Here is a 15,000-nt window from a genome sequence, read left to right on the forward strand (position 1 = left end):
ACGTGATCAAAGTTAGCCGTTCCTGTCGTCTCCCTGTATCTGGTTATAACCATAACCACTTTCCATCTCCCTTCCATCCGTTCTCCCTCACCCATGCTAGCGATGATGCTATGAACCGGCAGGCCAGACGGGCTGTTCAAAATGTCGCAGTGGCCCCGCCCCTTCCCCTGATCTTCTTCCTGTCTGAAGATGAAGGCGGAGTTTTCCTCCTTCGTGATGTTGATGTAGTAGCAGGTGTCGCTGGCAGACATGATGTGGCGCGGTCCGGGGTTCAACAAGATGCTTTTGTTGTCTTCTCTCTTGACTCCGATCAGACACACGCCGTATCTTTACACACAAACAGACCGGAATAGCCTCACGGCGCGAGTTTAAACACGTTTAAACATCAAAGTGCGTATAAACCTACTTCTTGTGGGCGTGAAAGGCTGCGTAGGTGAAGCTCTTGCTGTTGTACTCTCTGAAGAACATACTGTCACCCAGACGGATGTGATACACCTCATTACCTGAACAACGGCCGTACATCCTCTGCCACTGCTCCGGAGACTGCTGGCCCTCCCTGAAAGCGGTTTAACGTGTTATTAAACTATTCTTACGTTGCATTTCCATTGAACAGGTCATAAAATCAATCTTGTCATCATTCACTCATCCTCGAGTACTTCCAAACCCGTGTGAATGTCTTTGCTCTGCCGAACACAAAGGAAGATATTTTAAAGAAAGTTAGTAACCGGGCTGTTTTGGGTCACCATTGACTTCCATTGTATTTTTTTTACTATATGGAAGTCAATGGTGACCCAAAAAAAGCCCGGTTACTAACTGTTTTCTGAATATCTTCCTTTGTGTTCGGCAGGGCAAAGACATTCATACAGGTTTGCAAATCCTCGAGGGACAGGAAATTTCACCAAATTTCATAAATTTTGTGTGAACTATTCCTTTAAAATTAAAATATACTGATTGCAATGCAAGTTTATTGGAACTTTTCGTAAAAGCACCAAAGTGATGAAAATTACTATTACAACTATACAACTATTACAACAGGTTTTTTTTTTTTATTATTTAATATATTTTACAATGTAATGTAATTTATTCCTGTGACACAAAGCTGAATATAAATATATTTTTTAATAATATAATATTTTTCACCATTACTCCAGTCTTTAGTTTTACATAAACCTCAAGAAATAATTCTATTTTGCATATTTTCAGCTAAAAAAGTTCAAAAGAAGTTCAGAAAGAATCTTTTAATATTATAAATGTTTTTGCTGCCCAATTTGATTCCTTTAATGCATCTTGCTGAAAACAATATCATTTTAATAATTTCTTTGTGCATTTCTGTGTGGAGAAATTAGTTAAAAACTATTTTGTAAATAAAACTTTAGTTTTTAATATATAAAATAAAACTTAACCTGTATGAAAAAACAAAACATAAATAACTATATAAATAATATATATAAATAATATATATATATATATATATATATATATATATATATATATATATATATATATATATATATATATATATATTTTTTTTTTTTTTTTTTTTTTTTCCTTTTTTTTTGTGGTGAGACTAGTAGCACACTTGACTTTTAAGAGCACTAACTGAGTCGTGACTCACTGTCCTCGGGATGTGTGGACTAGTAAAGTGATCAGTGTAGAAGTGGCCGGACACAGACAGTTCAGAGCCAACATGGCATATTTAAACTCTTCTTCACACACAACGTGATCTGCAGAAAGAAACAGACATGCTGCTCAGAGCCAAGATGGCCGCCTGTTGACTAAAACGAGTCAGTCAAGTGCTTCAAATGACACAGAGAATGAAAGTTAGAAGAAAAGAAACACATAATGCAGAAGGTGTGAGCGATATTCATAAAAAAGGCAAATAAACACCTGCAAATTTAACATGGAACTTGTTTTCGGGTTTAAGAATCTGGACGTAAAGAGGACAGTTCGGGGCAAAGTCTTTCACGGCCCAAGCCCTCAGAATGGTCTGATGATCCTGTCAAAACATCAACACTAATTCATATGACATTGACATTTATGCATCATCTGAAAGCTGAATGAACAAACCATTTAAAAATCAAAACACTGAGAAAATCACCTTTAAAGTCGTCCAAATGAAGTGATTAGCAATGCATATTACTAATTCAAAATGATGTTTTAATATATTCATAGTAGGAAATTGATAATATCTTCATGGAACGTGATCTTAATATAATGCTGTTAAATTAGTTCTTTTATTTATTTCTATAATGCAGTTTAATGTTACGCACTTTATTTTTCTTTATTTGTTTTTTGTTGTGTCTTCATTCTTTCTTGCTTTTCTGTGTTTGTAATGTTTGGTTAAATCTGCCTTTGCGTTGTTTAATCATTACTGAATATCACATATCGGAGAAAAAAAATATATGAATAAATAAATGACAAAAAAAACGAAGAATAATCTTTTCGGGTCTTACCAGAAAATATCGACGTGTAACTTCATGGATACACATGAACAATAAATAAAAGATTTGTCTGAACACTCACCGCTGCCATGCGGTCAGCTTCATTCCTGCTGCTCAGAATAAAACAAGCTTCTGCATCATCCATCCTACAGAACAAAACAAACGATGTACACAACAACCAGTGACAAATAGTGTGAGGACAGGTTTAAATACAAGTATATAAGAGCGCTCAATCAGCTACTGAAGCCCAGTGATTCATTTTTGCTGCAGTCCTATGAAAAATAAGACCATATGTAAAATGCTGTGATTGGTCAGTGAGGCTGTCACTCACTTGGCTCTCAGCAAATCCTGGTTTTTGAGGGCGGAGCCTTGGAGGTAGATGACCCTCTGTGACCAGAGAGGAATCTGCAAGATCCTCCTCACCTGGACGTCCACCTCACAAGGACACAAGATGACCACGTAATAATCCTAAACATGCACAAACACGACATGCGATCAAACACATCAGACACGGTGGACCTGAATGACATCGTGAGCCTCTTAAACACGCAGGAACGGGCAGAAAACACACCTGTGTGTGAGGATGAGCGTAGAATTCATTGAGAAAGTCCATGAGAAGGTCGATTTTGAGAGTACTGACACACAAGACCACATGTCTCTCCGTCTGTGCCCGATGCCTGCTGTAGTTTCCTCCGGATTTCTGCCTTTCCATCCACAGATAGATCAGCTCCTCAAACTACAGCCGGAGAGTAAAAACACAGTAAAAACACTTAAAAGATCTCGAGCGTAGTCACGTCGGTCGTAGACAGAGAGCGCTTAAAACTCTTTAAAATATACACAATCTTGATGATGAAAAAGTGATTATTATAACATTAGGGGTTAAAGCAAAAAAAAAAAAGAAAAATCCTGAGCATGCATATTTTGGGTGCAGCACATGCTAAGCATGCAACGAAAAGATATTAATTATTGCTTTCATCATTCAAACTGATTTTTTTCATGGCCTCCCTGTATCATTGTGCACCTCTGTGTGGAAATGCGGAGATATTTAGATTACGTGCTTCAGAACCATTGTTTTGCTGCATTCAATCAACGCTCGCTTCCTCCTGACCTGCAGAGGCAGCACCACCAGGGCCACGCAGATCATCACCACCACCAGCAGCTGAGACGGCCAGATCTGCGGCGTCACATCCCCGAAGCCCACCGTAGAGAAGGTCACGATGCAAAAATACAGGGCGTTGAACAGAGACAGGCTCTTCTTACCAGCACGCTCTAAATGCTGGATGCCACATGTGCTGCAAGAGACAGAAAGACTTCAGCGTGGCTGATGAGAGACCGGCGTGCGACAAACCGTTTACCTGCTGAAGTGATCAAATCAACCAAAATATAGCATATATGCAAGAGCTAAGCCCCACCCTTTGTTAAGCTTTTCTGCCTGTCACATACAGAGAGAAGCTATAAAATGAAATAAATTAAAATAAATAATTAAAATGAATTGGGTACATTTAAAAATAAATTATTTTAACAGCATTTTAGTTTATAATATTTTAATTATCTAAAATGTTAATAAATTAAAACTAATTAAAAGGAAATAAGCTTAAAAATAAAATATTCAAATTTCAGTAAATTCAATCTTTAACACTTTTTAAAAATAACAAAAATAATCTTAATAAAATGATGTATATATATATATATATATATATATATATATATATATAAATATATACACAAATATATATATATATATATATATATATATATATATATATATATATATATATATAAATACATCTGAAATAAATCTTGATCAAAAAAGGTGATGTCAAAATATATATTTTTGATATATCCCCCAGCTCTATGATTCTTACCCAGTGAATACGAGACATAAGAGAGTGCAGATAAGAATGAGGACCTGGTTGAACATGGCAGAGTGGGTTCTCTGAATGGCCCGGTGCAGATCGTTCTACAACACCATAAACATCATCTGTAAATATCATCTGGTTTCTGTACAGCATTCTATACGCACGCACGTGGGTTATTTAGGGAATGGTGAACACTCACTATCATGCTCTCCAGAGCACACTTGGCCAGCCAGCAGTTAAGAAACACTGGGATGAAGAGGTTTCTGAGGGGAGGCCAGAAAATCTGACAGAGAGAGACGGTGGATGTCAGGTTATCTTATTATCAGGTGTGGTTTGAGATACTGTTCTGAAGATGCTTCTCACCGTTATGATGAAAGGGACAGTATTTAGCATCTCCAGCAGAAAAGACACCTGAAATATCTGCTCCCATATATTACCCTGGAAAAGCAAAAAGGAGTAGCTGTAGTTGTGCCAAAACAACATGCAGGGACCGGACACTTCAGCTCTCAAATTCAGAGCAAAACAAAAAAAACACGTTCACAATTGCACGCAAACTCACCTTGTAGCTGAGGTACATCAACAACATGGCCTCCATGAAACTGATGGATGCTACTATCACCTGAGAAAAAAGAAATCAGAGACATTGCAATGATCATTTGATGAGTTCAACTCAAGCTAAATTTATTATACAGAGGCCAAAAGTACCAGCCTGAATATCACAAAGGCTATAGAATAAGAGACGCTACAGGCTGGCGGCACCTGTTGGTCAAAATCGTGTAAATGCAACAAAAACTTTTACAAATCCAATTGTGAATGCTGTTATGAAAATGTAATCTATTTAATGTAATATTCAAATAATTAAATAGCTTTAAACGTGAAGGTTCTGTAAAATGTCTGTTTTATTAATTGCAATCATGCATCATATTATAATAGAGGCATAAATATTACAAATCATTAACTTAATTAAAAGTTAAATAATTTTTTTTTTTTTTTTAAAGATTATCGCTGTATGTTTTACATGCAAAGTAGATTATTGTTTTATTTCATGTTTTTATTTCATGTTACTTGGCAGTCTGATCACACAGATTCAAAACAAAAGACATTTTTTAATATCTTCATAAGGCAGCGTTTCAGAGGCTAAATGCATTTAAACATAAATGGTAACACTACAGTGAGGTCTCAGTCTTAACTAAAACTAACTTACGATGAACAATATATTTTCCCAGCTTTTATGAACCTTTGTCAATGTCAGATTGAAATGTTCACGTTAGCTCGCAGTGCATGAACTAATTAACAGACGCAAATGATTTTGACAAAGGTGCTCTAATTAAACATTTTAGTTAGAAAACAAGTGCTCGTGGGAACTAATATAGCTCTCTGGAATACTTGATTCTGATTGGTCTATTCTGACGCGCTGAGGTCTGTTCAACGTAACATCTGTTAAAACTAATAACACCTACTTCCATCCTGACCATCGATGCTGATGCCAATGTTTTGTCGAATTATTTACTTTTGCGGCAGGCATTCATGTAATAAATGGGATAATGCACATCCAGCTGGTTGTTATTGCATAATAAGGCCCTTGAGTTGAATACAATACACTGATTCTGTGCTCTACTCTATTGTAAACCGTTACGATAAATGTTTGCTTTTCTTTGCACTCACCTGAATGGCCCAAACCGGCACCTTTCTGTCTACCCAGAATATTAGCTCCCTGACAGAAAGAGGCAGGTCAGAGTGAACGCGTCACAATTACGAAATCAACCTCCAATCACATCTGCATAACTGAAAATAAATGGTCTCACCAGTTGATGTCGTTGGTCTGCGTGGTGCCGGTGCAGTTGAGGCTGTAGAGAGAGGAGGTGTGGGTCGCTTACTGAGACACATCAATCTGATTCGCTGACTTTCTTTAAGTATTAATAAAGATTCTCTAATACCAGACAAAAATGAGTCACGGCAATCATGCTCTAGAAGCCATTTTAAGACAACAAAAATACAATTTGCTGTTAATTTACTCACCTTCGGGACACCTCAGATGTAGCTTAATTTTTTTTCAGGAAGATTTCTAGCTGAAACCGTGATTCATAAAATGTAAGTCAATGGCTACCGTCGCTTAGAAAAGTAGAGGTGTAACGATTTGCGTATCGACGGCCATTTTCCAAATCATAGTGATCATCCCTATCCCCTTGTTAGTGTAGACTAGAGTGAGCGGAGCACACTGACGTTATTTAGTTGTCTGGAACGCACTTGTTAAAGGGAGCGATGGCCTTCTTCATTAGCTTTAGCTGGGATGCTCCTTTGACAACGAACGCTGCAAGAACATATTTTTTATTTAAAAAAATAAAATCTAAAATTGTATGCAATGCATCCGTCCCTTAAAATCGGGCTGAAATCAAAATTGTGTTTATTATTAATAACCTATCCGTGCATTATTTTTTTTATAATTCATGTACCCTCATAATCTTTAATCCAAAACGTAAACCTCCCCTGCCCTGAAAAAGACGTGACTCAAACCCGCCCCCATTTTGTTACCAACGCTCTGGCCACACCCATCTTACAACGTTTAAATCACTTACCATAGGCCGAAATCACTTTTTTCACATTTCAAGAAGCCGGTTATTTAAACCGTTCGCTGAAAGCTAATTATTGAGAGAACCGCTTAAACAAGCTGTCCAATTCCACTGATTCCTCTTGATCTTTAGATTGCTCTGTTTAAATAGAGACTGTCTTTAGGCTTTCTGATTCTGCTCTGAAGTGGTCCTACCTCTCCAATCGCAAGCAGTTTGTTGTGATGGGACGTTTCAGGTCTAAGGTCGGTGAGATCTGGTCTTCCTCGGCCCTTTACTTTATAACATGTACATTTTTCCACTTGGCCAGAACACTTAATAATTCACTTTTATGCAGATGACAGCTCAGATCTATATGCATTCAATACCTGATATTAATGTAGCAATGTCTTTTCTTTCTTTCTTTCTTTCTCAATCTTTTACTGAAATTAAAAAATGGATGTGTTAAAAATGTTCTCCGTCTAAACAGCGACAAGACGAGTCCATAATCTTAAGTGTGGATGGGTTTGCTTTATGTTCATAAAATAAACAGCATTCTTACACAGACTGTTCTTTTCCTTTCATAAGACCTCAAATAATTTTCCTTTTTGACTCTCAAATAATGTTAGCTGCATTTTATGAATCACCATCTTGACTGAAGAAAAAAGTCCCCTTTGAGATGTCTTGAGGGTGAGTGAACTAACAGCAAACGTTTTTATTTTTGGGTGCACTATTTCTTTAAGACAGTTCTGACCATGTGTGGCGGAGCTGGGCCGGATTGTCCGTCATGACTCGAATTATGTAAAGAACGCATGTCAGAAGCTTCAGGCAGAAGTTAAATATTCGGATCCTTAAACCTGGAGGTGAGAGGTCAGTGCGTTTAAAAAACACAAAATGGGCATGGAGATAAAAGGTTGAAGGTTATGAATAAATATGTAGAGTTCGGGGAGACTTACTGGATCTTTGGTTCTTGATGAAGAAAAGTTTGAGTCTCTCTTTAAACGTGTTCTCATCCACATAAAACTCCACATGGACCCTGCAGGAAAAAAAGCACATCCGCCGATATCCAGTCATCCAATGACTAAAATCATAACTGAATGAATTGCAACAGAATATGCATTAAAACATTTGCTAATAAAACACCGTTTCCATCCCACGTGTATCAGTAATAAAATTAAAGAGCTGCTGCACCAGAGGAAACCTCTTTTTCCCTCAATAACAATCCCTTGCGCCTCAGAGCATGCGGATGAATGCTGCAATAAATGCTGCAGACGCACCGAATGGCAGACACCGTTACTTAGCTTTCAGAGGTGAATGCCTGATGTTTGGGAACGTGCTGATGTGAGAAAATTACACTGAACCGTTTTGATGATAGTCTTTGGCTGAGGCTTTTCAGAATGAATAAAAAACAAGATATGCACCAGTCCAGTCCTCCAGACAAGTGATCTGTTAAGGCAAAGTCACATTTTGTCACCCCTCAACGAATTTATTTGATGAATGTTTTTTCCATTTAGATTCAATATGCTTTCTTAACAAAGAAAAAAAAGGCGTAGTTTTAGATTTAGTTTGCACCATTTGCATCCAGTGAACTACTATTTCACAACTCGCATAGAAATATGGTATGGAAACATAATTTTAAAGTGTGGCTTAACTGACCCAATAGTATTTAGGGACACCGTAATGCATTTATTTACAAAGGACAACAAATCACGAGATTTCAACCAACTGTACTTGCAATATACAGGCAGACAACAGGAAAGAAAATACAAGCAGGAAAAGAAATGCTTGCTTTATCATGAAAGCTTTAGATCAGTGTGGGTGAAAGCGTGCATGTGGGGAGAGGAAATACTTTTAGAAAGCCCTACGTGTGACACGCTAAACTCCATCTAATGCTATTTTTAACAATTATCATGCATTAGTACTATTTAAAAGTAGCAATATCTGATTAAAAATGGTGGAATACGCACAATTTTAACCTAAAATCTCGTTAAAAGCAGACACATAATGCATCAAATACTCTTGTAGCTATTGATGAATAAATCACGTTATATAACGTCAATAGAAATGCCGTCATTCCTATATATGTGCTGTTATGTATGAGTTATCCTGTGCATGTGGGTGTAAAACCAATCATTGAGATTTTGACGCATAAAGACTTTTTTTTAATTCTTTCATGCACCATGTTTTACTCTGTTTGCATAGTTCAGCACGAAGAGCAATTCTCTACATTACAATCCCAGACGTCTTCGCCGGAGATGCGATGTGTCTGCCAGTTCCCATGGAGACCACAGGAGCGGTGGTTTTATTTGCGGTCATAAAGTGAGATGAAGCCATCAACATTACGACCCGTGTCCAAAATATTCCATATGTTTCTGCTAAACATTCATGGGTGATTGCATTCAGCATGGATTACACACAAACACTCTGAAAAGGGTAACAATCATACAAAGAACACTAAAACGAACTTCGACAACTACTGAAAAGTGCAGCACGTGAAATCCACTACAGTTTTCCAGCTTGAAGAAAACAGCAGCCCCGGCGAACATTTTAAGGCGTTCAATCATGCACAAGAGCGCAGTGATCCTTAGAGACGTCGCATCCTACCTCTGCCCGGCATCGCTACCGAAAGAGTCCAGCCTCCAGTTGACCAGAGCCGGGTTAACCCAGGACGGCACCGCATTCTTCTGTTCCATAACAGAGAAAACCCAGAGGCTTCCTAGACGAGGACGTGCGGAGATCTGAGCTGAGAGGATTGTTATGGAAGTAATCTAGAGCGGCATGGTTCAAAATAACCCGCCCACACGCTCTTGATTGCGTGCGCTTCCCTGCCAGAGTTCTGCTCAGTCTCTTTCTGTCGTGTATCTCACCGCATTCGAATCTCAATGCGCTTTAAATGTTTTATCATCTCTTTGTCGAAAAAACTGGACGTTTTTGAAACAGCGGCGGCAAACCTATCGTTGTGTGCATTCTGTTCCAGCGTGAAGCTTATTAAACATGCATGATTTTTGCGCGGCGACTGATTGTCATCATAGCAGCACGCCTCGAGCGTGTTTGTCTTGGCGACGGCGGAAAGTACAAATGACGTGTTTACAAAGAGAACTCTGAACGAAGGGGCGACTCGAACTCGACGAAAGACAATTGAGATGTTTCAGTCAAATGAGCAATTCTTTGGCTGATTCCCGCTTTCCACCTTTCCCGCGATGCCCACCCTCTCTCTCCCTCCTGTTCTCAGGAAATTACAGATAATAACCTGCTCAAGAGGCTATTTCTGTCGATCTGGAGAGATGTGGCCGTGTGCCCACACACACACGCACGATGAGACTTTTCCTTAACATTCGAGGCTTGCCAGAATCAAACAGCCCAGGACATATTTTTCTCTCCTCTTGAACGAATTTAACCATTTTCTGCGGCACAAACTCAACACTTGAACAATCGGGGCTGCGTTTCCCAAAAGCATCATAAGCCTCAGTACATCACAGACCCATCGCCACCAGTGGAGTTAAAATGGACTTTTGGGAAGCACAGCCCTGATTGGCTGCTAAGACATCACTATGCGGTTGCCAAGTGTTGTTAGCAAGTGCAGTTCAATTGCTTACTCTACATACAATACAAACTCTATCAGCGAGTCCGAAGTCGCACACTGCCTAAACAGATGCTCCATTTGAACTTGAATGTACTTCACGACCTTTAAAAAAGTATGTGGATCACTATGGATCACATTCAGACACACCAGTGTCCATCTAAAGAGCACTTCAGAATCTCACCAGAAAGAAGCAGTTCTTCTTGTGGATACTTTCCCATACTCTTTTTCAAGTACTATAAATTCGGACATACTACTCGTGTTTTTTTTGAATGCTGTTAATGCTTAACTTTGGACACAGTCTGCTTGCAATTTCTAATCTTTTTTGTAAAGTCCGTTTCTCCGGACAGGATCGTTTTAAACATCTAGGTTTTGGCTGACCGATCGGTGTATGACATCGGTTCCTTATATGTTACTTATATGATACTTTGAATCAAATACAGAAGGACGCATCTGGGAAAAATGCCACATTTGGTCACCATAACTAACCGGTTGACTAACATATCATTCTTATACTATTTGCCCATTGCATTACCTGCCAAATGAAAGCCAAACAAACATTATTTCATGACATCTTCTGGTCTTTTGGATATAATTTTATCTGCTGGCCTTCAATGAAATGGTAATAAACAGTGCTGCCCATTACAAAGTAAAAGTAACATGGCAGAATTTGTATTTTGTAATCTATTGGATTTAAATATTCATTCTGATACTTTTTGATTACTTTTAGATTTATTGTATCATCATGTTTTAAACATTACGCCAAACCGTTTTTTAGGTAGATAATTACAAGTACTCAATCAATCTAATCAATCGCCACCCAACAAACATCACTATGCATGTACCTGTCATCATGAAACGTCTGGTCTCCTAGCAACAGGTCTCGGAACCGGAAGTAGGTCTGAAGGGACGGAACCACAGACGCGCCGGCGCTCATCTCGAGGTCCTGCACATTTAAGACCACCCCTCTGCCCCCACATCTAGGGCTGACAGTGAGAGGAAAGACACAGTGGTGGAGTGACTAAGTGACATTTAAAAAAAATCAAGCTAGTCTAAAGTGTCTCGCGAAGAAAGCATGTGACGTATTGAGGCTAATAACGGCATTAACGAGACTCAGTTAACCGTAATAAATGTACACCGGAAGCCGTTCTCACAGGGAATGTGTGTAGTTTAATAAAAAATGAATGAAAACGAAACGGTTGTTTGTCTGTCTATCCCGTTTCCAACTTTGATCTGTGCGCGCACTTTACCTCATGCGCGCGGCGCGCGTGCTCCCGTCATCGTACTCAAACGTGTGGTTGGTGTAGCACGCGCCTCTCATCTGCTCATCCGGCGCGCGGCGCGCGGACGGAAACGTCACGGCCGCTTTATCTTCCTCGTGAGCCGGAGCGTCGGGCATCGCGCGCTTTATGATTTAAAAAAAAAATCCGTTATCCAGCCAACGGTCAAACCGTCCACATCAAGCAGACGGATTCAAAACTTTTTTGAGGTAAAAGTGTCTTAACCGAAAAACATGGCGAGCAAACACCAAAGCCTATTTTGAAACATCAGCGGATCTGACATTCACTTTTATTTTTATAATAAATAAAAGCTGTGGCGCGTACCGGAGCCTCTCAACTTCTACATCGAATAACATCGAGAGGCGAGATCGTCGTGGCATTTTAAAGCGTCAGACACAGCGCCGTGTGCTGGACAGCCTTGAACAGCATCTTATTCATCATGAATAATAACTATTACTCCGCAAAAAGAATCTTTTTTAGTTGCCAAGGCTACATCTATTCACAGTAACATAGCAACAGAGTTTTAGAATTCATTTTCTAGAAAAGGCAGCCTGCTGCACTGAATGGTGTTTACCTGTGTGAGGGTCGCCATGGTCATGGGAATGTTAAAATTGTGATCCCCCTGCCTGAAAAAAGTGACCAAACTTCTATATTTAAAGCAATTTTAGCTAAAATATTTATTGGACTAATAAATTAATCGCTGAAAGTTTTACTAAGCTCAAAAAGTACCGAGCAGTACCATTTGTTTTCTTACTTTGACGTCCTTGGTACCGAATGGTTACCATATTCGTTTACCCCTAAAACCAGACGGTAGAGGTTCAAGAAATTATACACAGATTTTAATTTCACTTCATTTATTATTGTGCATATCATCAATATACTATACAGCCTTAATCAACGCCACACGTCCGCCTGGATGCTTGGACTTCATGCTGCCAAAATGTCTACAAAATGAGAAAATATAATAAGAAAAGAAAATGAGAGACGAAGAGAAATTGAGTATGAATCTTAAATACATAAGGAGAAAATTTTTGTTTTTGGTAGAACTATTCTGCTCAATTGCTAATAAGAGTGTAGCTCCATTTAACACCATATTTATATATGGGATAGTTGCATCGTTGCTTACTCTCAGGTTGTTCTGAGGATAGATATCTTGAAGAATGTTAGCGACTAAACAGTTGATGCTCACTATTGGCTTCCAAAGTGGAAAAAACTACTATGCGGATGTCAATCCGTAGTTTTCTGTCACATGAGCGGTTTGAAGACCTGGAGGGCAAAAACATGTTTCACGGCCGCAAATATCACATCACAAACCGGCACATCACAAACCAATAAAACTAAGGAATGTGAATAAAGTTTGATCTATATTAAGCTTACGCAGCAATCATTAACGGTGCGAAAAAACGTTGTAGAAACACTTAAAGTGCCGTAATATATTTAAAACATAGTTATTACTCTGTATTGATGGTGCGTAGTTTAAATAGTAAAGCAGATGAGGCTGGAATATGAACGCCATTGGCTTAATGGTTCAGTGTTTTTCTTATAATGTTTAAGCACTTACATTCTGGCTTCATCTTCTTGCCTCTACAAAATATACATCAACAATAAGGTGTTTACTGAATTCCACTTTTTAATTTCTGCGTTTCACTGCATTACTTCTACTTTCTGGCGGGTTTTTTTTTGCCCTCCAGGGGGGCTGTTCCAATAAGGGTTTGACGTCATCAATAGGGACCACCAGCATTCTTCAAAATCATTTTTGTTCAGCAGAAGAAAGAAATTCATGTAGGTTTAGAACAGCTTGAGGATGAGTAAATGATGGCAACAAATTGTGGGTGACACGAGCGCTTGAATCTGTTCTGTGATCAACAATCGATACTGGAAGCTGGCTCATTGGCAGATTTGGGTCAAATAATACAGTACCTCCAAGAGTTTGTCTCATGGTCATAAGCCTCCATGGTTTTAAGGTCACATACACCATCAAACCCTCCAATAGCCAATAGAAAGCCATTAAACAGCACTAAAGAGACCTGTGCATATCACACACAAAACAAATCTTACCACAAAGACCACAATTAAAACCAATTATCATAGAATATTGTATTCTTTGTACAGGTTTGAAATGAGATATAGCCCTTGATTCCCTCAAACCTGAAATCTCTTGTTGTTCATAGCCCTAACTGGGCTCCAGCGGAGAGTCTCTGGGTCGTATTTCTCCACAGTGCTCAGTGACAGACCAAGTTCATCTCGTCCTCCAGCCACATAGAGACAGCCAAGAAACACAGCGCTTCCTGAAGCTTCCCTCGCGGTGGACATGCTTGGGCAGAGACACCAGCGCCCCTCAAATGGGTCAAAACGCTCCACTAGTGCAAAAGATTGACTATTGAGTGTTTTTTATTTCAAATCTACAAGCGTATGTGTGTTTGTGTACCTGAATCCAGCTGCATGTCTCCATCTCTTCCTCCCACGACGTAGATCTGACCGTTCAGGACAGCGGCGGATGCAGATGCCCGGCTCCTCAGCATTGGCGTCAACTTAGACCAGGAGTTCTTCAACGGGTCATACCTACTCCACAGAAAACAAGCGCGTATGTGTTTGAGTTTCACATCTCCACACATTAGTTTCTCTGTAAGGTGTATTTAGACCTCTCTACTGTGTTAATCCAGGTCACGCCGTCAAAACCTCCCAGGGCGATGAGACATCCGTCCATTTCTAACACGCACACCCCTGACCGAGGTGAAGAAAGTGAGGGCACGTCCACAGACCAGGTGTTACACTCTGGATCGAACCTATCACACACACGCATAAACACACACATTCATTTGGCTTTTTAAGGCATCATAGACAATATTGTTTTAAACAATAGCTTATTACACATTCTGGGATTAAGCTATTGGCCAAATTGGTCCTTCTTGGAACATGCGATTATTAAATCATTAAATCATCTGAATGGCAGAAGTTGATTTAAACGGCCACCTCTCGACGCTGCTCAGACAGGTGACATCATCAGACCCGCCCACAGTATAGATAGCCCCGCCCAGAGCACACACCCCCGGGTCACTGCGGTGATGGAGCATGGGGGCAGTGTTTTTCCACTCGTTATACTGTGGGCAGAACTGCTCGACTGGACAGGATGGTTCATCTTTACTCCGGCCTCCAACTGCACACAATTTATTAAAAACATACAACATATGCAAAGAGAAAAGAACTAAGATCTCTTTATGATTTCATACATTACTATATATACATTATACATATCCATTTAGATTTATAGTTGCTAGTGGCAGCTGACCAAAC

The 15,000-nt window shown here is 39.3% G+C and overlaps 2 protein-coding genes across 6 annotated transcripts in view; both read right to left on the minus strand.

The window, feature by feature from the left end:
• Window positions 1-12,031, minus strand: part of kcnt1a (potassium sodium-activated channel subfamily T member 1a) — a 21,987-nt gene extending 9,956 nt beyond the window's left edge. For all 5 annotated transcript variants that reach the window (XM_043229943.1, XM_043229942.1, XM_043229941.1 and 2 more), the window contains exons 1-18: window positions 11,677-12,031; window positions 11,272-11,412; window positions 7,803-7,882; window positions 7,601-7,703; window positions 6,106-6,147; window positions 5,966-6,014; window positions 4,860-4,919; window positions 4,664-4,738; window positions 4,500-4,583; window positions 4,307-4,401; window positions 3,550-3,733; window positions 3,013-3,177; window positions 2,773-2,909; window positions 2,524-2,587; window positions 1,888-1,996; window positions 1,616-1,724; window positions 407-556; window positions 92-327 (exon numbers count right to left, since the gene is read on the minus strand). In XM_043229943.1, the coding sequence (XP_043085878.1) occupies window positions 92-327; window positions 407-556; window positions 1,616-1,724; window positions 1,888-1,996; window positions 2,524-2,587; window positions 2,773-2,909; window positions 3,013-3,177; window positions 3,550-3,733; window positions 4,307-4,401; window positions 4,500-4,583; window positions 4,664-4,738; window positions 4,860-4,919; window positions 5,966-6,014; window positions 6,106-6,147; window positions 7,601-7,703; window positions 7,803-7,882; window positions 11,272-11,412; window positions 11,677-11,825 (2,032 nt within the window). In that variant the 5' untranslated portion in view covers window positions 11,826-12,031. The remainder of the gene's footprint in view (window positions 1-91; window positions 328-406; window positions 557-1,615; window positions 1,725-1,887; window positions 1,997-2,523; window positions 2,588-2,772; window positions 2,910-3,012; window positions 3,178-3,549; window positions 3,734-4,306; window positions 4,402-4,499; window positions 4,584-4,663; window positions 4,739-4,859; window positions 4,920-5,965; window positions 6,015-6,105; window positions 6,148-7,600; window positions 7,704-7,802; window positions 7,883-11,271; window positions 11,413-11,676) is intronic.
• A 466-nt stretch (window positions 12,032-12,497) lies between these two features.
• The window catches only part of si:ch73-29c22.1 (kelch-like protein diablo), a 5,398-nt gene continuing 2,895 nt past the window's right edge, over window positions 12,498-15,000 (minus strand). The window contains exons 3-9 of the mRNA XM_043229874.1: window positions 14,680-14,863; window positions 14,349-14,492; window positions 14,135-14,268; window positions 13,855-14,066; window positions 13,627-13,733; window positions 12,593-12,650; window positions 12,498-12,503 (exon numbers count right to left, since the gene is read on the minus strand). Coding sequence (XP_043085809.1) covers window positions 12,498-12,503; window positions 12,593-12,650; window positions 13,627-13,733; window positions 13,855-14,066; window positions 14,135-14,268; window positions 14,349-14,492; window positions 14,680-14,863 — 845 coding nt within the window. The remainder of the gene's footprint in view (window positions 12,504-12,592; window positions 12,651-13,626; window positions 13,734-13,854; window positions 14,067-14,134; window positions 14,269-14,348; window positions 14,493-14,679; window positions 14,864-15,000) is intronic.

Source organism: Puntigrus tetrazona, unplaced genomic scaffold (genome assembly GCF_018831695.1).
Source record: "Puntigrus tetrazona isolate hp1 unplaced genomic scaffold, ASM1883169v1 S000000116, whole genome shotgun sequence".
Taxonomy (NCBI): domain Eukaryota; kingdom Metazoa; phylum Chordata; class Actinopteri; order Cypriniformes; family Cyprinidae; genus Puntigrus; species Puntigrus tetrazona.